We start from the raw sequence: 23,836 nt of genomic DNA on the forward strand, positions 1-23,836 counted from the left end.
GCTCAGCGCTCCGAGCTCCCCTCCGCCCTTAATGCCGCACGGGCGCGGGAGCCGGCAGCCGCATCTCCGGAGGCCAGCTGCAAGCGTGGGAACGCGGGCAGGAAGAAGGGCGGCGGTCCCGGCGCGCAGGCGGCAGGTAGGTGGCCTGGGCGGGCAGACCCCGGCAGCCTGGCGGGCCCAGCGAGCGGGCCGGCGCGAGTGCAGCTGCCGCGCCGTCACAGGGCCAGCGCGATCGCTGTCTCCTGTTTTCTCCCACCCCTCTATTTCTCCTGACTCCAAAGCGAAGGTCCACGTTGTTGATCATTGTGTGGCTGCTCCCAAAGGTTGGCTGAAACTTTTCTTTTTTTAAAATCTCATTTTTCTTAAAATTGAGTTTGCATGGATAGCTTTAGAATGGCTCATGTAATGAAGGGAAATATTGACCCTTTATTATAAATAAGACCTCCATCCTGCTGAAATCCTGCCACATGGAATAACTGTGAAACTTCCCAATTACCAGCGGTGCTTGTGTGGGTGAGATTGTGAAGGTGGCAGACCGGGTTTTTTATTCCGATTGATGACAATTAGGATTTCTGAGTCGGGTTTGAGTTCCTTTGCTTCCATCATAGCCTAACAGTCCCTGGCAAGAAAGTCTGTATGGGGTCACAGCTAACAAGAGCATTTTGGTGTAAAAGGATCCCAAAGCAAAGAGCAGACTGTCTAAGTTGAGATATGCTTCTTACCCACGGCTGTGAAATGCTTCATGAATGGAAACTAGAGACCGATTTTCTGGGTTTCTTTTAAAATGATTCCCCCAACATACGAGGGGATATACCACAGTTAATTTTATTTTAAACTTAAATTAGGAGACAGTCCTTAAATAAGTGTTCTAAGTGTGTCCTTTTGGATTATGGCAAGTTCCCCCATGAAAAGAATTAGGGATGGTCTAGTCATTTCAGCAAGATTGGAAGCCAGAGGGAGAAATGGCTTGGATGCTTTTTGGTCTTGGGGGGATGGAAGTCTGTGGTGGCCCGAGAAAATGCCCACGGGCCCTAAGAGGTGTGGGAGAAGGTGAGTACTGCACCATCTCTCAGACACATCCTGGAATCTGGTTTGTTGGGCCCAAGGCAGCCTCTATATCACCTGCTGCCTGGGAAACCTGACCCCCGGACCCATTTATAGGGTGCAGATTAGCTCCAGATAGGACTTGGCCCATAAAGACAATTATTACCTAAAAATCAAGGAAGGGGAAGTTATAAACATGTGATTGGGCTTATAAATTTCCTGGCTCGGCATTTGGTGGAATTACTTTGTTAGTGTTCAATAGATCATGATGGGTCTTCACTGTATTAGAATCTTAGACTTTTAATGCTGCTTAAAATCATGGAGATGATTTCATTGAAAATTCAGGTGGGGCTGTCCATGTGCTGAGATCTCATAACTTAACCATGACTTTTCTCTGCAGAGTGAGTAAAATAAGACTTCCCCTGCTAGGGTGCCTGGAGGTTGGGGTGCCTCTCTGGGTTCAGTTTTTCCTCTTTCAAATAAAGAGGGGCTGGGTTAGATGATTTCTAAAGCATTTTTCAGCTTTCATATTCTATGACACACTCTTCTTCTTAATGACATCCCTCTTACTTTCTTTTCTCTTTTTCTTATAAATCACCAAGACATTTGTCCTTAGCAATTTTGGGGTTCTGAATCTATTAGAAATCCTGATGAGAAGGTGTTGATCCACTTTCTCCCAAAATGCCCATACATACAAAATTTTGATTGTTGTTTCAGGAGGCTCCTGGAACACAGACTCTAATTTAGGCACCTTGAACGAAGGGGGTGAGCAAAAGGCTAACGAGCGGGTGCATCTCCTTTAATAGACAACCAGTCCTTCTGTGGTGTTTTGGCCCCCTCTCACCCTCCTCCACGCAGCTCCTTCCTCAAGGGAGGGGAACGTCTCCTGCCTTTCTCCAAGGAAAACAATGTGTACACTGCCAAGTTATTTTCTGGGCGGTGGGGGAGCTTGGTGGTGGTGGCTTATTTCTCTCACTAGGTGCTCCTCCCAAATCTGTCCTTTATTTATAAACACAAGAGACTGTTTTAGAATTCTGGGATGCTTGAGATCCATTCACTTTGCAGGTGAGGAGAGTCTCAGAGAGAGGTTCAAGTGACTTTCCCAAGGTGTAGTTGGAGAAAAGCCGTTGCTTGGGTCCACAGTTTTCAAATCGAAGTCTAATTCCTATTTCACACATTTCACCCCTTTTAAATCCACAACTGGGGAGCTGGAGTTATTGGATGAAAAAGTTACATTCAGTGCTCATGGGACCTCACCTCCTTCTTCCTGGGACCTGGATCCCCTCTCCGACCCCACGGCCACCTGCAGGGTGGCTGGAGTCTCCAAAATGTGCATTTCTTGCTTTATGGACCAGCATTGCTCTGGATGTGATCATATTCTTGGGGGGAATATTATGTCTTGTCACTGCTGATTTTTTCAAACTAGTTTGCCTGAAGAGGTCACATTTTAATCAGAAGACTAAAAATGCTATTGTTTTGGGGGGAGTGGGCGTCTGTCCAACTGCCTAGGGGATTTCCACCCCTGTTCTTGTAAATGTGGGCTGTGAGTTGATATGGCGTGATTGCTTTCTCTCTTTCTCTCAACTCTTGGGACAGCTGGCTGCTCTGGCAAAAATGTTCTTCCGAAGGACGTCTTTGGGCACCCTGGGATGATGAGGCCCCCCGATTTTACTGCCTTTTTGAACAGTCTAGCCTGGCTAATTTTGTCTGTAGCCACAGTCTATTTCCTCAGTCTTGTCTGCTATCTTCCAGTGGGTCATAAGAGCTCCTGAAGAAGAAAGTTGGGATAGTAATAACATCTGTTATTCAGAGAGAATCTTCTAAGGTCCAGGCACCGTCTCAGGTGCTTTATACACATTGAGCTCTCCTTACAATGATGCCAAGTACCAATGATTGTCCCAGCGTTTCAGCCAGTGTAGCTGACATTTTGGTGTTAAATGATACTCCCAGGTCACCCCGCTGAGAAATGGCTCAAGGACTCAAATGGGACCCCAGCTCTGTCCTTCTCAAACTCATGCTTTTTTCTCAATTTCGAAGGCTATAGCCTGAAGAGCTACTGTTTCTCGAAGATCACAAATGTCATAAATGCTCACAAAAATTGGTCTAACCGGGCATCAAGTAATGGGATTGGCTCTTAGAGGTTGCGCATTGGAGGGATCTGAAACCGTAAAAGTGATTTTTCCATATCTAGTGCTAAGAAAGGAGTGACGCCATTAGATGTGTTAGAAAGGGCACATGAGGTGAAAGCTGGGAAGTGCCCAGCCAGAATCCTAGGTGGGACCAACATCTGGCTGATGGGCAGTTGCAGGTTTCCCAGGGAGCTTTTCGTTTTCATTCAGGGATCTGAGGTCCTGGAGACAGGCATTGTCTTCTCATGGCAGGTGGCCCAGGGTTCCTGGATCTGTGGGTTTCCCCTAAGTTGGCACCTGTGTTACAGCCCTCTGATTTTTGTATTAGCATTTCTTGGCAGTTAAGTACGTGGGGTACTGTGATTAATGAGATAATATTTGTGGTGTCATAGAATATGTGTTTTTCTTTCCAAGGATGTGTGACCGGAATGGAGGCCGGCGGCTTCGGCAGTGGCTGATCGAGCAAATCGACAGCAACATGTACCCAGGGCTGATTTGGGAAAATGATGAGAAGAGCATGTTCCGGATCCCTTGGAAACACGCTGGCAAACAAGATTATAATCAGGAAGTCGATGCCTCCATTTTCAAGGTAAAGACTCGACCTGCCTGTTCCCACTATGAGCGCAGTCCTAGGCCGATGGAGGTGTTGAGTGACGTCTTTCTTATTTTCTTGAAACTTAATCCAGTTTTTAAAAACAAACATTGACTGAGTACTGAATTGTGTCTCAAAAAATATACTAGGTGATTTTACATCTATTATATATTTTAATCAGTTTGGAGGTCAATTGTATACTGGTGGCATTTTTTCAGTGAGGAGATTGAGGGCACTTTCTTTACCTATATGACCATTTCTTTTGCACGAGGACGAGCAAGCACATGGGGGTGGGGGTGGGGCAGAGAGAAAATACTTCTCTGAGGCCCTGAGACTAAGATCTTTACCCCCTGGGCTACCATCTAAATTCCATTTGGAATTTAGGAAAGGTTTAAGGATTCTTTCTTGCCAAGTTATTACTTGTGTTTGGCAACGTAGGGTCAGTTCAGATGAGAGAGACACCATCTGTCATTACTTCCTGCCGGGTCATGTGGGGTGTCCTGAACCTGCAGCAGATGTCTGGAAATAGTCTGACTTCCCTTGAGAGTAGTGAGTACCCCAAGCATGGAGGGACTTGCTAATTGGTTTTGCCGTTCGCATTGTGACAGCCAACATTGATTGAAAGTTTGCTCTGTGCCAGGCCTGGCCCCACAGGTTTTGTGTTTTCCTTTCCCACAGTCTTATACAGGAGGTGCTGCCCTTGTCCTTGTTCTGTAGAGGCACTGAAAGGAAAAGTGACTTGTCGAAGATCTCACAGCTCTTGGATGAGAGAGCCAGCATTTGAATCCAGGCACCCCAACCCTGAGCCCGTGCTCCCACTCCCTAGCAGTACTGATAAACAGGATTTTGGCTATTCCGCTTAGATTTAGTCAGAGGAGCCAGGAGCCAGGGCAGCGCAGCTCTGCAGTCCAGCCTGGTCATCGGAGTCCCCTCTGGACTTCTCTAAGGCTCCAGAAGTGGTGCTCGGTCAAGCTGAGCCCAGGCTTCTATTTTTGCAAATACAAGCACCACATGCAGTCTGACTCAGAGCCCAGGTTGAAAATGCTGCAGTGTGAGCTTGTTCTGTGGGCCTTTGGGGGCCAGGAGCAGGGAGGGGAGAGTGAGTGAGAATGGGGGAGGTAGAGGACCAGAATCAGGCCTGAAACTTTGGATGAATGAGGGGAGCAAGGCCCTGTGGGTCCTCAGTGCAGCACCAGATTTTTAGCCAGGGAAGACTGTCTTCTGACACACACACAAAAAACACAAAAATGACAAAAGATCATACCTTGGCCCCAGAGTGGAACATAGATAGGTCAAAGTTGGCTTATGAGGCATTTCAGTCCTTTGAGTTGCTGACATTTGCAGTGGGGCAACACATATAGCAATTCTGTTAAATCTGTCATCTGGGGTCGCAGATCTCTTTGAGAATCTGATGCCAGTTACTGGCTCTCTCCAACAAAAGTGGGCACATGTGGACATTTTGCACTCACCTTCAAGGGGACCCATGTGGCCTGAGTATCCAGCACATTTCTTTCCATCAGGGAACGTAGGTCAGGAGCCTGGACACTGCCAGGGTTTTATGCCACTAGTGCCTCTTTTCGCATTCTTGGAGGAGCGTGGATCCCTTTCTCTCAGAGGTTTTTACCTGTAGCATCATGGTGCCTTCTCTTGGGAATGACTCTGGCTAAATTTAAACAGTGCCCAAGGTCCACCCAGTCAGCTGGGAATTCTAGATTATAAGTGGCGATAAGCCAGGGCTCCTCAACCTCGGTGCTGCTGACATCTAGGACCAAATAGTCCCTTGGTGTGGGGCTGTCCTGTGTGCTGTAGGATGTCCATCAGCATACCGGGCTTCGATGTACTAGATGCCGGTAGCACCCCTTTCCCCGGTGTGACAACCCCAAACACCTCTGACATTGCCAGATGCCCTCAGCAGGCACACTCTCCCCCTCCTCCATGGAGAACCCCGCTAGGAGCTGACCATGGCCAGGATGAACAGGTTTCACCAGAGGCCTGAGTGCTGAGGGCATAGTTCAGGAAGAGAGTAGAGGGGGCTGGACCGGTAGGCCATGGAACCCTGGCTTGTGGCTTGCTGGTGGAGACCCAAGGCCTCTCCCTTCACACTGCTCCCTGCTTGGGGGTCATGAAATAAAGCCCCAGATTTATACATCTTATGCAATGCTCTTCATGGCCGTTTCAACAGCGTTGAGAAAAATGTGCAAGATTCCCAATGTTTCCGTTGATTACGCAGTTGCTCAATGTGGCAATCTGAAATGAGTGTACAATCTCAGCAGGAATGGGGGTGGGAGGGAGACACGGGCACCCACCCAGAGCTGGGAGGCCAGTGGGAGGGTGACAGACTGGACTGGTGCAATGCAGGTGGGAAGAACCCATCTGGCACTGCCCTGAGTTGTGTTCACCCACTCCATCCTCTGAGGGGCATAGCTCTGCGATGTCCACCAAACATGCCTTTGCTGTTGGAAGAAGTCAATAGGTAGGACGGGGTTAGACGTCTATTTCCTACCTTAGTCAGTGGATTGTCAGAAGCCACTTATACTGGAGAATCCTTCATTGTTCACGGATGTCATTCTGAGGTCAGCTTCATGGGCCAGACCAGAGATGGTAGACTGTGAAAGACATTTAGCTCGTTTTGTACCACATCCCTGAGCATACTGATAAGGCCCTGATATCAGCTCATATTTATTTTTTAAAAAGTATTTGGCCTCCTTTTCCTAAAGTTGAGGGCAGAAAATTGAGTTCGTGGAGGGTTATGATTCATTTGTTGTTCTCTCATTGACCAGGCATTGTGATAAGCCTACATGAATTAGAACTTACTGAGGAGCACAGATATTTCAAATTCAGTAGGCCTTCGAGGGATAAAAAATAGCATTTGATTTTTAAAACACGAGATGAGACAAGAATGTTAAGGTAGGAAGAGTTTGCAGTCCTGCGTTTAATGCTGGCTGCTGCTGAGTGCAGAGCCATAGATTACAGTAGAGGCTGGACAGCCGTGGTGGCTGCTGTTGGCAGGGCTCAGAATCACTCTGTTCTGTCTAGAGTTAGGTCTCGGGTCTTGCGAGATCCCCCAGCTAAGCTTATATACTAGAGTTGGCCAGGGAGCCCCTGAGAGGACTCAGGGCGGGCTGGAAGCGGGGTTCACGATGCCAGCCCAGGGGCCCTGCTTTGTTTTTTGATATCCTGGCTTTCTTCATGGGGGTGAGTATGAGCCTTGAGCAAACCAGTGACTGACAGTATGTAGGCTGGGGCAGTTCTGGATAAACATCAGCTGGGACTAGCATTGCCCCCAAATCCATGCTCTTCAAGGTCCATTTGTAGTATGGATTAACCCAGTGGTTCTCAAACGGGTGTGTGTGTGTGTGTGTGTGTGTAGCCTGATTTTACCTCCCTGGGGGATATCTGGCAATGTCTGGAGACATTTTTGATTGTCATAATGGGGGTGGGGCGTGCTACCGGCAGGGATAGGTGGAGGGGGTGGGTGGAAGCTAGGAGAGCTGCTGACCTTCCATGCACAGAATCATCCGACCTCAAATGTCAATAGTACCGAGGTGGAGACACTCTGATTTAACATAAAAAGAAACTGAAATTACTGTTCAGTGTGTACATGTTTTCTCTTATATTTCTCTGGGAAAAAATATTCATGCATGGTCTGTGATGCAGTTAATAAATGATTGAGAAAAAGATTGGACAGGATTGAAAACCATTTACTTTGAAACATATCTCTACAGGGGAGTTTTGCATCTACGTCAGGAAAGGAAATGACTGCTCGTGCTCATTAATAGGAATGTTCTAACAGTTTCTTTACCTTGAGCAGAGATGCAAACTCTAAGCTCTGAGCATCCACAAAGGAGGGAGTGCTGTCAGTGAACTGTGAGGTGTCTTCTATGAGGGGAAAAAAAAACCAAGACTATTTTAAACGGAACTGTGACTCTTAGGGGAGTTATGGAGTTTCTTCTGTAAGTGTGGTTTCCTGGCCACTTAAGTCAGAATCACTGGCTAAAGAGACAGGTTTGCAGACCTAACCCACACCAATGAATGAGACTCTTGAGGGGCAGGCCCAGGAATCTGCATTTCACAAGCTCCCCAGGGCATTGGCATGACGCTTGAGAACACTTGGCCTAGTGGAAATTCACTGGGTTGGAAATCAGAAGAGTTGGCGTTTAATCCCAGACAGGGTCACCTTGGGAAAGTTACCTCTTGGAATTGCATTTTCCTGTGTGGGGGTTGAGAATTCCCTCTAGATCTGGTATTAGTTTAGTTTGGAAGACATGTCTGATTTTGCGTAATGCCAAAGGGTATTTTCACTTGACAGTAGTGACCTCCTAATTGATGTGTCCTGTATTCTAATTTTGAACTTAAAACTATGCCCATTCACATGTTTGATTTTTAAAATTTTTTTAATGCCCCATTCTACATTCCATCGTTCAATCTCTGGAACTAGTTCAGAGTCTAAAGTTTGGAGAGGTCAGAAAACCAAACTGTGAAAAAAACCATCAGAGAGGGAAAACATTTCATTGCATTTTAAATAGTGCCAGAGAGGGGGTTGGGGGTGCTGGCACCCAGGAGGTTAGAATAAATGCCAAAATGCCAAACAAAATTTCTATTAAAAGTAGCAGGGCAGTGGATGACCACACACAGAATTTTTGCAAATGTTCCCTTTTCATGCTAAATTTTCATGGTAGGGGTTGATAAACACACACACACACAAATTGTTCTTTGTTTTTAACATTCTAGTGAAACCATGTCCAACTTCCTCTTTGTGCTACTTGACCTCAGGCTCCCCCTGGCCCTCTGGTCCAGAGAAGGATTTGTGTGGGGGAGGACACATGGGCCTGGGTTCCAATACCGGCTCAGCTGGGCAATCTTGGGGGACCCCTTCCTGGCCTGGGTCTTTTCACATCTGTCGAAAAAAGTGGTCTAATGGAGGTCTCTGAGCTCTGAAATTCCTTGAATGAGAGATGATGGCCAAAAATGACTTTTAGGAGCGTGAGAATGTGCTGGTCCTGACCGTGGCCATTGGGTATCTGTGGTCAAGGTGCCAGCCGTGTGTTTCATGTGCTGCTTTCTCTTCCTTTAGGCCTGGGCAGTTTTTAAAGGGAAATTTAAGGAAGGGGACAAAGCTGAACCGGCCACGTGGAAGACGAGGCTACGCTGTGCTTTGAACAAGAGTCCAGATTTTGAGGAAGTGACAGACCGGTCCCAGCTGGACATTTCCGAGCCATACAAAGTTTACCGCATCGTCCCTGAGGAAGAGCAAAAATGTAACTATCTTTGATGGGCACTCAGCCCAACAGAGGCTGCCCGGCTTGCAGTCCCCCACCGGAGAGTCTGGGCTTGGGGTCAAAGCCGCCGCCCAGAGGGTCTGGGGCGAGTGGTTTTAAGCTAAACAAAATAGTTCTCTCCTTTGTATAAGCAGATATGGAGATCTCTTTCTGCTGACCTCACCCACCATCTGCTGACCCAGTGGCAGCTTCCAGTTGAGTGAGAGGCAGCTGCGGCTATGAGGGGAGGAAAGGGCGGGGAGATCGGGTGTTGGGTGGCGGCCAGCTCCGCAGCTCACTGTCAGACCAGGAGTACATTGTAGGACTCCCCCGGTGACGGTGACGGGATTGGTCAGGAGGACGCTCTGACAGCATGGAAGTAATTCCTTTTGTTTTCTAGTAACTCTCGGAGGAGGCTTGGGGAAAATAAGGTAGACAAAGAAGGGATGGCTGATGAAGGTGGAGGGTAAGATTCTTGAATGAATTTGTGGTGGATGGCACTACTGGTGTCATGGCTGGAGATCGGATATGACTCAATACCATGTTAGCTCCTGATCATTGTTTGGGAATGCAGGATGTGATAATTCCTGAAATCTCTTCCAGTTGTAAAATCCCAGGAAAGCATTTGTGAGGAGTTTAAAGCAGGGTTAGCCGCACATCCCCCAGGCCTGCTTCCGGGCGTTCTGGTCAGACACACATCACTAATCCATCCAGATGTATGGAGCTCAAATCTGGGTCCCAGGATTGGTTTCAAAGTGGCTTGCTGTGCCGCTGCTAGGAGTCAGAGCTGGCCCGTGAGATAAAATCTAATTGGCCATTGCTGGTTTAAAACATTCTTGTAACTCACTGATTTTTCTCAGCCATTCGATGTAGCAATTAGAATCTTGACTCAACACCCTTTTCTCCTTAGAAGTCCATTCGTAGTCCAGGAATGCCTGATAGAAATAGAACCCTCAAAAACTGCTTAGGTCTGTGCACAAAGTCTGAGTTTGAGCTCTTCCCACTGTGGGGGGCTTGAAAATGTAGATGTATAATTTAAAAAGAAGTTAAAATGGTGACCCTAAAAAATGTATAGTGAGCCTCGGTCAGAGAGTTATTTGACTCATTAATGAGGTAACCAGCATGGTGACCAAGGTTATTTGACAGAATGTAATACCGGTTTACATGGTCAGTGAAAAACAGAAGGTTGAGCTGAACTCATGAGTGTCCAACCGGACAATATAGCCCTAGTTCGGGGGTTATCTTTACTACTCGTCATTGGTAGCTTACTTACCTGTAAATTAACACCTGACTTTACTGAGTCAGAAGCCTCATCGATAGTCAATGCTAAGTCAGACAAACTGACCATGCCCTAGAGAATCAGATGATCCTGAGGGGAGATTAGATAATCCTCTGAAATGGCTTTGAAAAGCCAAACAATTATCTTTCTGCTTTATTTCCAAGTTTTGGATACTTTTTTGTCATCACAAAGTAAATTGTGATTTGAAGGAATGGAGAAGTTCTTCTGACTCCCCCACCTGCAAGATCAGTGAAGCTTGAACTGGCAGGTGACCCTAACTTGTTTATAGCATGGGGTGCAGCCAGCATCACCTGCAATGGGAGATGTTAAAGAACTGCTTCTTTAACAGGTTCTCGGGGCGGGAGGAGGGGGCAAAGAAATGTTGCATTTGCATAATGCCTCCATGGACCCGTTCTCTTCTGTACTTCAGTGATTTGCAAGCTGCATTGGGGGTGCCCCACTTGTCCCCTACTTCCCCCATCAAAAGCTTCTAAGTGAATTCTTGAACCTATCAAAATGAAATCAAAATTCCGTGAGGGTGAAAGAGTAGGTCAATTCTGTAGATCACTGGGGACTAATGAATTCCGAAAGATGTGTGCGTTGGTTATAATCCATCTCACACCGATAAGCTTAATAGGGCGTGTGTCTGTCTGAGGAAGAAACTAGCCTGGTCCAGAGTACTTGCTGTGCTGTGTGTGCGTGCATGGAGTGTGCATACAAATGTGTACGTGTATATTTGGAAAGGCCAAAAAGAGATTTCCTGCCGACTAACTTAAAAAAAAAAAAGACTCCAACCTGCAGGCCTATTTTGCCAGAAGATCTTTGCGTGTCTTCACGTGCCCCAGCTTATAAATTTCACCTCTGTAGGGCGGTCTAAAGGGTAGCTGGTGTAAAGGGTAGCTGATGTGAATTGAGTTTAGATCTCAGCAAACGGAAGAGACCACAGTGCTGTCTCTGTCCTGTAAGTGTTAGAAACAACAACAACCAACTTCTCTCTTTTAATGTTGCTGATCAGATGACTGAAGAAGCATGGGAAAAAAATTTATAGGCCTTTCCCAAACCCGGGAAGACCCTTATTGACTATTATTTCCTTCAGCTCCGCATTAAAAAAACAAACAACAACAAAAAAACAACCCACAGATTATAGCCTTGCTGAGGGTTGTGATGCCTCAGTGCCATGGTCACGTTTTGTCACGTTTGTCTGGTTTCCCATAGGCAAAGTAGGCGTGGCGATGCCTGGCTGTGTGAATGAAGTCACGGACATGGAGTGTGGGCGTTCCGAAATTGATGAGCTGATCAAGGAGGTGAGTGGGGGCACCCTTTCCAGGGGTCTGGCCCCGACCACAGAAGATGCATGTGTTTTGGTGAGCATGTCTCCAGCACGTTGCTTCCACCCTGGCAGGGCTGGAAGGGGAGGACTGGGCTGCCCTCGCAAGGCCAGCCTCTGCCAACTGGCCTGCCCCTTCACCTGGTGTCCCCTCCTTCGTCCTGAGGGCTGGGGCAGAGCTGTGTGCTTTGCGTCAGTGACATTCCCTCAAGCTCTAGACTTTTCCACCAGTTTGAATGGCAGTCTTTTATAACGCACCATGTATTGCCTTGCCTTCTTAGCAGGCTGCCGTGAACAAAATGTAAACTGTCCTTCTTGCTTGGGGTTGTCTCTCTGACATGATTGCTGTACTAGCTCTCATGGCTGGTGGGCTGCCTGTCTTGTAATATGCAGTTTTTCATCCTTGATGGCTTGGAAAGCTGTATCACCAAGCTGATTTGAATTGTATGGAATGTCCTAGTTAATAGGCTGTAGGTAAAGGCTTAATGAGATCTCAGGCAATGGGTTTTTGAATACCCATTTTAGCTATTTGGATGTCATTTTCTTCCACCTTTAGCTTCTTAACTGGGTTTTTATGGCTATTACAAGGTGGACATTGCATAATTAAAATAATCTCACACAGCCCTTGCCAAAGGTGGTGTGGGTGCTATAGAAATTCTTACTGCTCGCATGGTCATACTAGAATCCTTAGGAGTGAGAGTAGCTTGGGGGAAAAAATTTATTTTCAAATTCAAAAAAAAAAAAAAAGAGTAGCTCGGGAGTCAGAAACTACAGATAACAAATTGTAACCTACTCTAAGCTGCCTGACTTTTCTGCACATGGCAGCTGTTACATGTCTGGGTGGTCTTTGGCAGCAGACTGAATGTATTCCTGGCTTCGTATCTCTCCAACAATGTCCCATTTTCCAAATGAGACTTTTCTGCCGACTCAGCTAAGTGAGTGAGATAATTGGATTGGCGCACGAGGATCACAGGAAAAGCAGATTTCAAAAACATTTCCTAATTGGATTTATCAACTTCCTGTAAGGAATGGGTCAGAGATGGAAAATCTAGACATGGCGCATCGAGTGAGATTCACTAAAACATGGAAGAGTTTGTTCAGTGTCACTGTTCCTTGGTGTCCCAGAATTGCAATAATAAATTGCAGTTCCATGTAAAAGCCAATAAACTTATTAGGGACGGGGAAGAGGCTAGGAACGTGGTTTGATCACGAAGCCCACCGGACTGTCTTGGATCTTTCAAGATGCAAAGTAAAACTTCCCTGTTATCTTGTGAGATAAAGGTGACAATATGGTTTTAGTTAAGCATAAGCCATTCATCTTTGTGATCCTGGGGCCCTGCTCTGGAAGCCCAGTGACAGCACTGTTCTCTCTCATCCCCGATCACACAGCCTTCTGTGGACGAGTACATGGGGATGGTCAAAAGGAGCCCTTCCCCACCTGAAACCTGCAGGAATCAGCTCCTCCCAGACTGGTGGATGCAGCAGCCCAGTGCAGGTGAGGATGGGAGCCCAGGACCACCCCAAGTAGTGTGGGGCTGGACGTAAACGGTTTCAGCCTCACAGCGGCCAGGGCCGGTTGAAAGCAGGGGAGCTGCTATAGTGCCTATTTTATTGAAAGTAACTGAGCCCAGAGAGATGGCCCTTGAGGGCAGAGCTCAGGCATGCTCTTAGCCTCGTTTGCCACTGCCTCCCAGGAAGGCACACGTGTCCTTCCCATCGCAGGTGTCCTCTCCCCCCTAGTCTCCGGGGAAATTTGGAGGGGACAGAGTGCAGTGAACTCCAAGACAAGAAGAAATTCGCAGGTCTGGGCCACATTGTCTATTAGGTCTGCCATCTAGTTTCTTAGGACATTAAGGAGCCCTCAGAGCCGAGCATAGCCCAGAGCGGCCGGAGGGCAGGAGATCGCAGTCTAGGTACAGGCAATAGCTCGCTGGGAGCCCTGGATTTGAATCCTCTGTCGGGAAATTGCATGTCTTGTATGGGGCTCAGTTTACTCATCTGAAAAATGGAGGCACCAGGACCTGCCCCACAGGATCCTGAGGCTAAATGAGGCATGTACCCACTTATTAGCTTTTGATGACCCCCTGCCCCATGCTTGAAATGATCCCTGAGCATGAGCGCCTTTGCTTCCTCCCTTGGCCTCTCCCCCACTGTCCCCTATAGGAGACGGGGAGGTGACAGCTGGCCTCAAAGGTTACCGGGGTGTGGGTGGAGTCAAATCAGGGGCCTCTGGGAGAGCCCCCTTCTCCTGGGCTCAGCAGTACCTCTGTGAAGCTGGCTTGGGCTTAAGCTCCACTCCGAGACAAGCTCTGGATGCTGGGCACACAGTCCAGCGATATTTCAGGAGCAGGCCCTCGGGGGGGAAGGAAATGTGGCCCCAGAGTGTCACACTGACAAATGGTCAGAAATCCCACAGCACAGAGGAAGTCTCCCTCCTCCATGCTGGTGGGGTTGAGGTCTGGTTTCTGCATTTATGAAACATGAGTCGCCGCACTGAGAGGGAAAAACACCAAATTCAGCGGAAGCCTGTGGCAGGGCCTCAGGAGCACGCCATAAGAGAGGCTTTTTAAGAAACTTTTGGAGAGGGGGAGCCTTCAGGCTGGGTCCCCACACAAGCTGGTCTGGCTAGGGCTTGATCTGCTTTTCTCTTTCTCCAGCAGGCTTGCCACTGGTGCCGGGGTACACTGCCTACGATGCACACCATTCAGGTACGAGGCAACCTGGGCTGGGCAGGGTCAGGGAGGGCACTCTGTGAAGACGAAGCTCGAAGGACCTGTGTGGGTTCTTGAGGGTCCGTGGACAAGCGCGATCCGGTGTTAGAAGTCGGGCACCTAACTCCTCCTTTTCTCTGTTTGACTTGGGAGTGAGCAAGTGGCGGGCCTTCTTGAGCCTCTTCTCGGATTGGACCAACAAATAGATCCAAAGAGCTCTTTACAGGTGTAACTGTGGGGGAGAAAGTGTGGGGACAGATACACGGGAGGCCCAGCTCGGCCCCTCTCACGTGATCCGGGCAGCGTCCTTGAACCACGCGGAACCTCAGGCTCCGCATCTGTAAATGAGGCACGGCAATAACAACCACCTCAGGGCAGGGTTGTGAGGATTAAACGTAGTGTTATTAAAATTTTCTGGTAGGGGCATGTTGGTCAATGAATTTCACCGTGTGTCAGTTTCTTTTACTCTCTCCCACACCCAAGTTTATAACAATAATGATACTAATAACCACAATGGTGGTGATGGCGGTGATGGAGGTGGTGATGGTGGTAGTGATGGTGGTGATGATGATGATGACGGAGGTCGTGATGGTGATGGTGGTGATGATGATGATGACAGTGCTGGCTGACATTCGTGAATGCTAACGGGGTCCAGTGTCATCACTGACACGTTCATGGCCTCATCTCATTACCCCTTCCCACCACCCCTAGGTAGGTGCCATTATTATTCCCACTGCACCATCTCAGAAACCCCTGGTCACACAGTTTGTGGGCCGCAGAACTGGGGCATGGCCCCGTGCTCTCCTGCCCTCTGCGGACAGAGATGGCCTCAGTACCACTGGTATCTAATTATGCTGGGGACTCGGACATCGCTCCTTCCAGTGACCCCTGGGATTTACATTGAGGCTCCTTGGTGGTGTCTTCAGAGCAAGGGAAGCCAGTGTGTTCCCCGCCATCTGCCGGGTTCTGTGAGAAGGGAACAGCCTGACTCATCAAGATGGACCACAGAAAGTTAGGGCCGGGGTTCTGAGGCCTTCTATCACGGAGGAGGAAATGGGACTCAGAGAGAAGTGCCTTAAGCAAGGCCCTCACGAGACGGGTGTTTTTGGGGTGGTGGAGGCAGGTCCTCACCTAAGCAAGAAAATTATAAAGAAAACAATGGCCTCGTTCATCAAACTCTCATCCATTGCACAGCAGCCCTGGGGACTGTTATAACTGCTGCTTCACAGATGAGGAAACAGAGACTTAGAAGTTAAACTGCTCACCCAAGGTCACACAGCTTGGTAAGCAGCGTTGCCAGGTTCAAACCCAGGCATCTGGCTTTGAGCGTGTTTTCCGATTTAAATTGGGTAGCTTCCATGCTCAGCTCCCAGAGGCCCTGGATCATGGCCTTGGTCCTTTGACCTGGTTAGCTCTGAGCTGTGGCCTGGGGTGTCTGCTGACCAATGCTTTCTGGGGGCAAGAGAGTAGCCAGGCACCAGGCTGCAGCATCTGGGTGAGAAGACATGGTCTGAGTAGGAAGCTTTCTCAACTGATTGCGGAGCTGTCTCAGCAAGCAGCGAGTGGAGTGACTTGCATCCACTGCCTCCTGCAAAGAAAACCCTATGACATTCCTTTAGAAGTTTTGGATTTTGGTACCTCTGTTCAATTCACCCCTCCATTTCCCCCCCAGTGTAAATAAGTTGATGTTAGGGTTCCCCAGTTCTTAACCCTGCAGGCTCGAGATAATGTAATGAATGAAATGGCAGGTGAAGATAACAGGGAGTGGCAGAGACTATTGCAAAGTAGAGGGACCATACCCCACTGGGATGCATGTGGGAGAGAGTACCCTGTGGACTTGCAGACACAGCCAGGCTCAATTTTCCCATTTCTCTAGAGAAACCAGAGGTCTGGATTTTTAGGTGCAATTGTCCAATATAAAAAGGTAGCAGCAAATCTGCGTTAACAACAGCCCACTGTGCGGGTGGAGCCAAACATGACTGTGGCTGCCTGTTTGTGCTTTTGACTGTATGTATTTGACATGATTAGGGCACAGGGCTGTGCTTGATACTAACAGTGTAGCTCACTGCTTAAGAACACAGATGTGAAGCAGTCTGCCAAGAGGGGAGTGCATCCAGGCTCCTCAGTTAGCAATTGTGCCACTGAAGGCAAGTGTCTATGCCTTGGTTTTCTCACCTGGAAAATGGGTATAATTTTTAATAGTCTCCATCTCATGGGGTCATTTTGAGGATGAAATGTGCTAATAGGTCCAAAGCACTGGGAACAGTACTTGGGATGTGTTGTGTGGGCCAGAGACTGTGGCTTATAACTTCAGGTATCTCATTTATGTAGCTGATCTTTTGTCCTATCACTCTAGTTTATTTAATAACCGCTTATATGGTGCTGACATATGCTAAGCACAAATGCAAACTCATGCAATCCTCATAGCCACCCAGTGAGGTGGGTGTATTATTGTTTTCCCTTTGCTGATGGAGAAACTGAGGCACAGAGTAGGAAAGCTGCTTGCCCCAGGTCACACAGCTGGCAGGGGTCTGCAGAGTCTGTGCTCTGCTGCCACTATGGTCAGGCCATTCCCTAGCAGGGTGTCCTCAGTGGGTGAGTAGATGTAACGGGAGCAAGCCATGGCTGTGGTGGGGCTCTTAGAATTGCGGAAGGGCTGAACTGAGTCCTTGGTGGCACTTGATGAGTGGCTTCTGCAACGTGGGTCTCCACTGCTCACCTGTAGGTACGGTGAGTCGTGACTCAGGCCTTTCCAGCGCAAACCTTCTCTGAGCCTAAGCGGTCCCATGGCATTGGGGTCAGTAGGACAGTCCCGCCTGGGCATCTGGAACATTTTGTCTGTTGCTCCCTCTGAAGCAGTCAGTTCACACGGTCGAGAGATGCTGTGAGATAAGGCCTCAGCAATGACAGGGCAAAGGGACAGACTGGTGACAGAGTCATCTGGAGTGTTTCATTCATTTGGGACAAAGTTCAGAATTGTTCTAAAGTGAAGGAAGTGCAATGTGTCAAGTCATCAGGCGATGAGGACATGCAGACTGGGCGGGGAGGAGGATGGTGAGTGGGGGTAATGAGACATGGGATTGGATGCTGGGGCGGCCGCTTACCTGCTGGGTGACCCCATCTGGGCCTCAGTTTCCCTAAATGTCAATGAATGCGTTGGACTGGAGCACCTGCAGTTCCGAACCCCAGCCCTGCATGATTCTAAAATGCCTGTTAACTCCAACGTGGGAGAAAACGGAGCCTGGGAATAGTAGTGGAGAGTCTTCATATCTAAGAAAATGTTTCTTGAGCAGAGCCCAGTGAGAGGGTCCAAGGAATTGTAAGTGCACAGAAGCGTTAGCCCAGGGGAGGTAGGTGGCTACCCATAGGGCCGCCCCTCACAGTTATGCACAACTCTAGGGGGTACCATGGTGTTGGGTTGTTCACAGCTTGTGTGGTCCCAGGGAGCAGTCCTGGACTGGTCTGCCGCACTTAAAAGGTGCCCTGAACTCAGCAAGCTCATTGATAGTGCATGTACTTCTTATAGTTTAAGCTATTAAAATGCAGATTCCTCAGGTGGTACCCCTGGATTTAGCTGTTGTCTTCATTCCTACTTTAATTTAGAGGTGTCCAGACGTTAGTCACTTACGCTCCACCTTCACAATTAGTTTCGTGTCCGGGTACCACTGTTATTAATATCCTATTTTTCTCTAAATATCACTTTTTCAAACTTAAGTTTATTTTAAATGGGGGCCATCTATCATTGCCTGTAAAAGGAGAACCACTGCCAATTTCTATAAGTAGGAAAGCAGAAGTTATAGCAAATTCAGGGAAAACCAGACAGAGTTTGGAAATTCTGGCCAGATATTACCACCTGCCCAAGGCTCCTGTCCCTTAATTCTTGTCCCTTTGTTAAAAGGGGGTTGTCAGGATTAGGTGTTAAAGATCCATGGACACCAAACTGGGGCTTTCTTTTTGAGGTGATCAGAGATTGAGAAATATTGAAAATGGAATAATCTTTTCATTGATTCAATGCTGTGTCACCTTACCCCCAATCATCTTACGTGTCGCACGTTATGGGAAATGTTGCCTTAATCTGAGTGTTTTTCATACTCTTTCCTGAGAACAGGGTTGGATGACAGGTTTTGGAGAGATTCTTACTTTGAAATCCAGAGAATCTCAAGGGAACTGTGAATTTGTCAAGAAAAAGATTATATTTTATTTTCATCAACTTTGAATTCAAATCTAGAATTTCCTTCCATTATGAATGTAGGCAATAGGCCACATTGTTATACAGTATAAAACCAACTATATATCTAGATAACATTATATAATATATACTGTAACATTGTATAATATATAGTATGATATCGTATAGTACATATGTTAATATTATAACATTGTATGATACATAGTATAACAGTGTTATAGCAGAACCTGTGAGATGAAGCTATTTTCCTAAGAAATTAAGTTGTCAAAACCTCTTTACCAGCTCTTCCCCAATAGTACAGAGAGCACTATAGTTTTTTATATTCAAAAATCATTGGTTTTTTTAGTAATCCTGTGTATTTATTCATGCCTATAAAAATTATTATTTTTAGAAGGGGTGCATGAACTTCCCAGAATGCCACAGAGGTCCTCTTAGACGCACAAAAAGTTAAGCTCCCCAGTTTGAGAGAAAGAAAGGCTCTGGGCATTTGCACAGGAAGGACCAGGGAGCCCCCTTCCCCTCAGCCCTGACCTGTCCTCCTCTTTCCCACAGCCTTCTCCCAGATGGTCATCAGCTTCTACTACGGGGGCAAGCTGGTGGGCCAGACCACCACCACTTGCCCTGAGGGTTGCCGCCTGTCCCTGAGCCAGCCAGGTCTGCCCGGTGTCAAAATGTACGGGCTCGAGGGCCTGGAGCTGGTGCGCTTCCCGCCAGCGGACACCATCCCCAGCGAGCGCCAGAGGCAGGTGACGCGAAAGCTGTTCGGGCACCTGGAGCGTGGAGTGCTGCTGCACAGCAGCCGACAGGGTGTGCTGGTCAAGCGGCTGTGCCAGGGCCGCGTGTTCTACAGTGGCAACGCTGTGCTGTGCAAGGATAGGCCCAACAAGCTGGAGCGTGACGAGGTGGTCAAGGTCTTCGACACCAGCCAGTTCTTCCGAGGTCTGTACCCCTGTCACCTGCTGTCCAAGTCTTAAAGATCCTGCCTCCTTCCCATGGGCTATTTGCCACCCACAGTCCCTGTGGGGATATGGAGGGGCCAGGGGCATGGGTGCAGCAGGAGCACTCCTGGCATTTGAATCCTGCTCTGCAGTTTCTTGATGAGCAACCTGGGGACCCTCTCTGTGCCTTGACTTCCTCATGTGTAGAATGGGAGTGCAGATATGTACCTTTCTGGTGTGGCTGTCGGGAGGACAAAGGAACTTCACACTTCGCAACTCCACTGTGGACTGTTCCCATACCCAGGGAGCTGGTTAGAAATGCAGTCTCAGGCCCTGCCCCTGGCACTCGGGATCAGATCTGCACTTGGCCAGGTCCTCGGCGATTGGTGTTCACTGACCTTGTACACAGAGTCCTCAGGACGACACCTGCACCCACCCACATGTCAGCTGTCTGTGACATGTTATTATTCTGTGAGGCGTATAATTAGGACTCCACCCCGTGTGTTCCTTCTAGGTCAGGGTGTCTGAAATCATTCCGTCTGGCCACCTGCAGTGCTGCGTGTGATGTGACCCCCTTCTCTGTGCCCCTATAGCTCTCTGCTCCTCTGCCTGTAACAGCACTGGCCAGGAGCTAATGTCATGTCTCTCCTGCCACCTGGCCTGAGAACTGGAGGCTTCCTGGAGAAAGGCCCCAGAAAGATGGACGAGGTGGCATGTGTGAGCTCAGGTGTGAAAGCACCAAGGAGCCCCCCTGATGAAGAGGGTAGTGAGGCCAGGGGTTGTAAACACCCGCCTCTTCCTCCTCATGTCTTTCCAGAGCTGCAGCAGTTCTATAACAACCAGAGCCGGCTTCCCGACAGTCGAGTGGTGCTGTGCTTCGGAGAAGAGTTTCCAGATATGACCCCCTTGCGCTCGAAACTCATTCTTGTGCAGGTAAGTGCAGGCAGCTTCAGGGCTTGTGGCTAGATCGCCCAGCCTTAGCCTACACGTCAGGACCCAGTTTATACTCGGCCCACAGAACAGGCAGCAAGGACTTGTGGGCAGAGGCAGGGCGGGGTGAGACCTTCAGGTGGGGAAGTGGATTCTTGCCACCTCTGAACCGTCTTCTTATGTTCCAGGGCTCTCACAACCTATGTGTCCTCTTCTTTTTTTTTTCCTGTTTGGTTTGTTCTGCTAAATCAAAACCTCCTTCCCAGAAAGAGTCCACCTTGCCTGAAGGTCTAAGCGACAGATTAGGGGTTTGCAAGCCCTTATTTAATTATAGTCCAAGAAATGAAACTATAATGGTGGAATTCTGGACCCTGGCTAGCCAGATTGGGGACAATATTGGGAGAGCATAGGGCTCTTTGTAGGGTTACTGCTTGCATCTGCCTATTCTGGGTTCATTCATTTGGGACCCTGTGGACGTTCTGCATGATAGCTTTGGACTGGGGTACTCAGAGAATCTGGCTGGAGTCGAAGCAAGTCCCACCTCACTGCCCACCTCCCTGTCTTACCTTGTGCACCATCCCTCTAGATTGAACAACTCTACGTCCGGCAGCTGGTAGAAGAAGCTGGGAAGAGCTGTGGTGCTGGGTCCATGATGCAGGCTCCCGAGGAGCCCCAGCCAGACCAGGTCTTCCGGATGTTTCCAGATATTTGTGCCTCTCACCAGAGACCCTTTTTCAGAGAAAACCAACAGATCACAGTTTAAGTCTCTCTCGGGCACCCCCACCCCGCCCACATCTCACATGTCACTATTACAATTACTGTCGTAATTATTTAAGGATGTGGGGTCCCCTGACCTGGGGTGGGACGCCTCACTCTGCTCTTAATTTAGTAAGGGCGTTCTCGGAGGCCTTGACATTGAAAACAAAGCTATATCTACTGTTCAGATATAAGCATTGAAACTCACGCTAAATGGTATGAATGCTGTACCTAGGATGAAAACATTCTTTTCCTGCCCTTTTCCCCTAATTATCATTAGTTGCTATGATTCTTTCAGCATTTTGGGATAATTGATATTTCCAAACACTGGGCATTCAATTCAGCTAGGCCTTAGCTGCTTCCAGGAAAGACATTTGGAGATCGACCTGGGAGAACAAAGCTGCTTTTCATCTTTATCTTTTGTTAGAGCTATAGCTGTATGATTTTATGTGCTTGATTCCATGTGAAGTATCTTTTTACTTTTAAGCATGATTTGAAAATACTTAGATACTTAGCCTCCCTTTAATACGTGAAAACAAAATTCTTGCCTTGTTAGGAGAAGGTATATTCTTCCCAGAATTCGGTGCTAGGGAAGCTTTTCCATCACCAGGTGAACTGGTGTATTTTTACCTTCAGACAATGAGAAATTGCCCTTTGGCCCTTGTTGCCAGGAAGGTTGGAGCTAAGTTAGAGCTAAATTTATTTTTCCATTTTTATAATGAAACCAACGCCAGATACCTCTCTCTTTTCTTCTTTCTAAATTGTTGTGACCTATTTTAAAAATATTTGTACTTTTAATTCTACTGTTTTACATGTCTTATTATAAATTGCTTTGAAGCTTTTCTTTCTTTCTTACTTTTTTTTTTGTTTTTTTATAAAGTGGGCAGGATATAAACCACAAGTTCAAAAACTAATTGTGGCTTGTACGAGCATTCTGATTGTGCCTTCGATTCAGTCAACCCATTCACCAGCCGGTGGTGTGTAGTGTGTGGGCGTGGCTAGAGTGGCTTGGGGGCTGTGGATGACATGTGTTAGCCTGTCACCGCTACACTGGTCCAGGGGTGGACTGTGTGGGAGCATGCCTTCCCCCGTCCCTGCCACTCCTTGGGGATCAAGATGGTCCCACTCCCTACCAAATTCTGCTCAACAGAGTTGTCTCTTGGGATTTCAATGGAGAAGTCCCAGTGTTAGCCTTAGAAGAACTTACCCTATTTACTAGCAAAGAAGATGCCCTTACTACCCCCAGGATGTGTCAAAATGTTTACTCTACATCATGATGCTAATCAAAAGCTAGACAGAAGATGGAAAACAATGGCTTGGCTGAATGACGGTGGCAATTCGCACCATCTTACTGACAGTCCAGGAGGCAGGATAGCCCATCTCTACAACCACTTTAAAACCGCTTTCAGGATTAAAAAGCCCTTGAACGTTTTTTCTAGAAAGGTGTTGTATGTTGCTAGGTTGGGGTGCCCTTGATTTGTCTGTCTGTTCCCATGTGGTGCGCTGCGACTGACAGAGATTGGCACCCATGGTGTGTGTTGAGCGCCGGCCCCACTTTCTGCCAGTGCAGAGTTTGTTGATCTGGCTGAGTCCGTCCCACCAAGGGTGTAGACACCGCGCAGTTTTAGGGGGTTGGGGATGGTCCTTTTGCCTCCCTTCCCCTCTCTTGGTGGTGGGGAAAAGAATCTTTTCTCTATTCTTTTTGCTTTATCACCCAACCTGAGTCACCATCACCCCTGACTCAGACTCTCACAATGAAAGGGCAGGAAGGGGGCCTCACCTGTCAACACCCATTCGGAGAAATGGGAGAAGGTGTTGGGGTTTGGGGGACAGATTGCCCCAGCTCAGCCGACCTGGTGGTCTTGGGAACACGAAAGTCTCTCATTTAAAATCTGAAAAGCCACAGAATGCCCCTTAACTGTCCCATTTTTACTGCTGTGAGGGTGACGCAGGTGTAGTGCTCATCACACTTCATAAACGTGGGACCTTTATGAAGGTCAGTGCACGTGTCTGCATTGACATGAGGGTATAGGAAAAGTTTAGCACAAGTGGCTTTTCTCCTTTGGTCAACAAAGTGAGCATTACCTTTTCAAAGACAGCGGCCTTTTCTTCCTGAAATTTTGTAAGATAGCAAACGGCTTTCGTCTGTAATGCAAATGAATGTTAAAGCCCCCATCTTTAATGTACTTAATGACTATTTATTTTTGTATGCATTTAAAAAGTATATTGATCTCTTTTTATTCTTTATTAAAATAAATTCTCTCTTTTTAAAAACTGATATGTGCTCCGTTTTGTTTGCTTTTTTTTTAAATCACTGTCACATCGTATATCATTTCCACCAGATTCTAGGTTCTTCAAAGGGGGAATTAAAAAATAATACTGCACTGTGATGTGAAGGATTTTTTTGCTTGTTTGTTTTTCACTCATCCCAAAATTAACAGCAAAAAAGGTATGGGGACTCGCAGACCACACAGAATTTCCTGGAGCAAATTCGGGGCTGCACCATGTGTTTATTAAAATAGGAGGGCCTGTTTGGGCTCTTGTGTGTAGAACAATGGATGTGCAGAGGGAGCAGAGAAAGCAGGAGGTAGTTTCTATCCTGAAGGCTGCTGGAAATGATTTGTAGGAGGGCCACCCACTTTGGGTGGCCATACGTGCTTAGGGTGCGTGTCCTTCCATTTAT

At 47.7% G+C, this 23,836-nt stretch overlaps 1 protein-coding gene across 5 annotated transcripts; it reads left to right on the top strand.

The window, feature by feature from the left end:
- IRF8 (interferon regulatory factor 8) lies at nt 1-23,135 on the top strand. Of its 5 annotated transcripts, none has more exons than XM_033128597.1 (9): nt 1-136; nt 3,588-3,762; nt 8,840-9,023; nt 11,518-11,606; nt 13,019-13,124; nt 14,287-14,337; nt 19,082-19,468; nt 20,285-20,400; nt 20,984-21,160. In XM_033128597.1, the coding sequence occupies exons 2-9, from the start codon at nt 3,589-3,591 to the stop codon at nt 21,158-21,160; spliced, it is 1,284 nt and encodes a 427-aa protein (XP_032984488.1). In that variant the 5' UTR covers nt 1-136; nt 3,588. The 5 variants fall into 5 exon arrangements, with proteins under 5 accessions (XP_032984488.1, XP_032984489.1, XP_032984486.1 ...); XM_033128598.1 differs by lacking the exon at nt 1-136 and adding an exon at nt 178-323; XM_033128595.1 differs by lacking the exon at nt 1-136 and adding an exon at nt 916-1,050 and having other exon boundaries at nt 14,290-14,337.
- The last annotated feature ends 701 nt before the right edge of the window (nt 23,136-23,836 follow it).

The sequence above is a fragment of the Rhinolophus ferrumequinum genome, chromosome 15 (assembly GCF_004115265.2).
Source record: "Rhinolophus ferrumequinum isolate MPI-CBG mRhiFer1 chromosome 15, mRhiFer1_v1.p, whole genome shotgun sequence".
Classification (NCBI taxonomy): Eukaryota; Metazoa; Chordata; class Mammalia; order Chiroptera; family Rhinolophidae; genus Rhinolophus; species Rhinolophus ferrumequinum.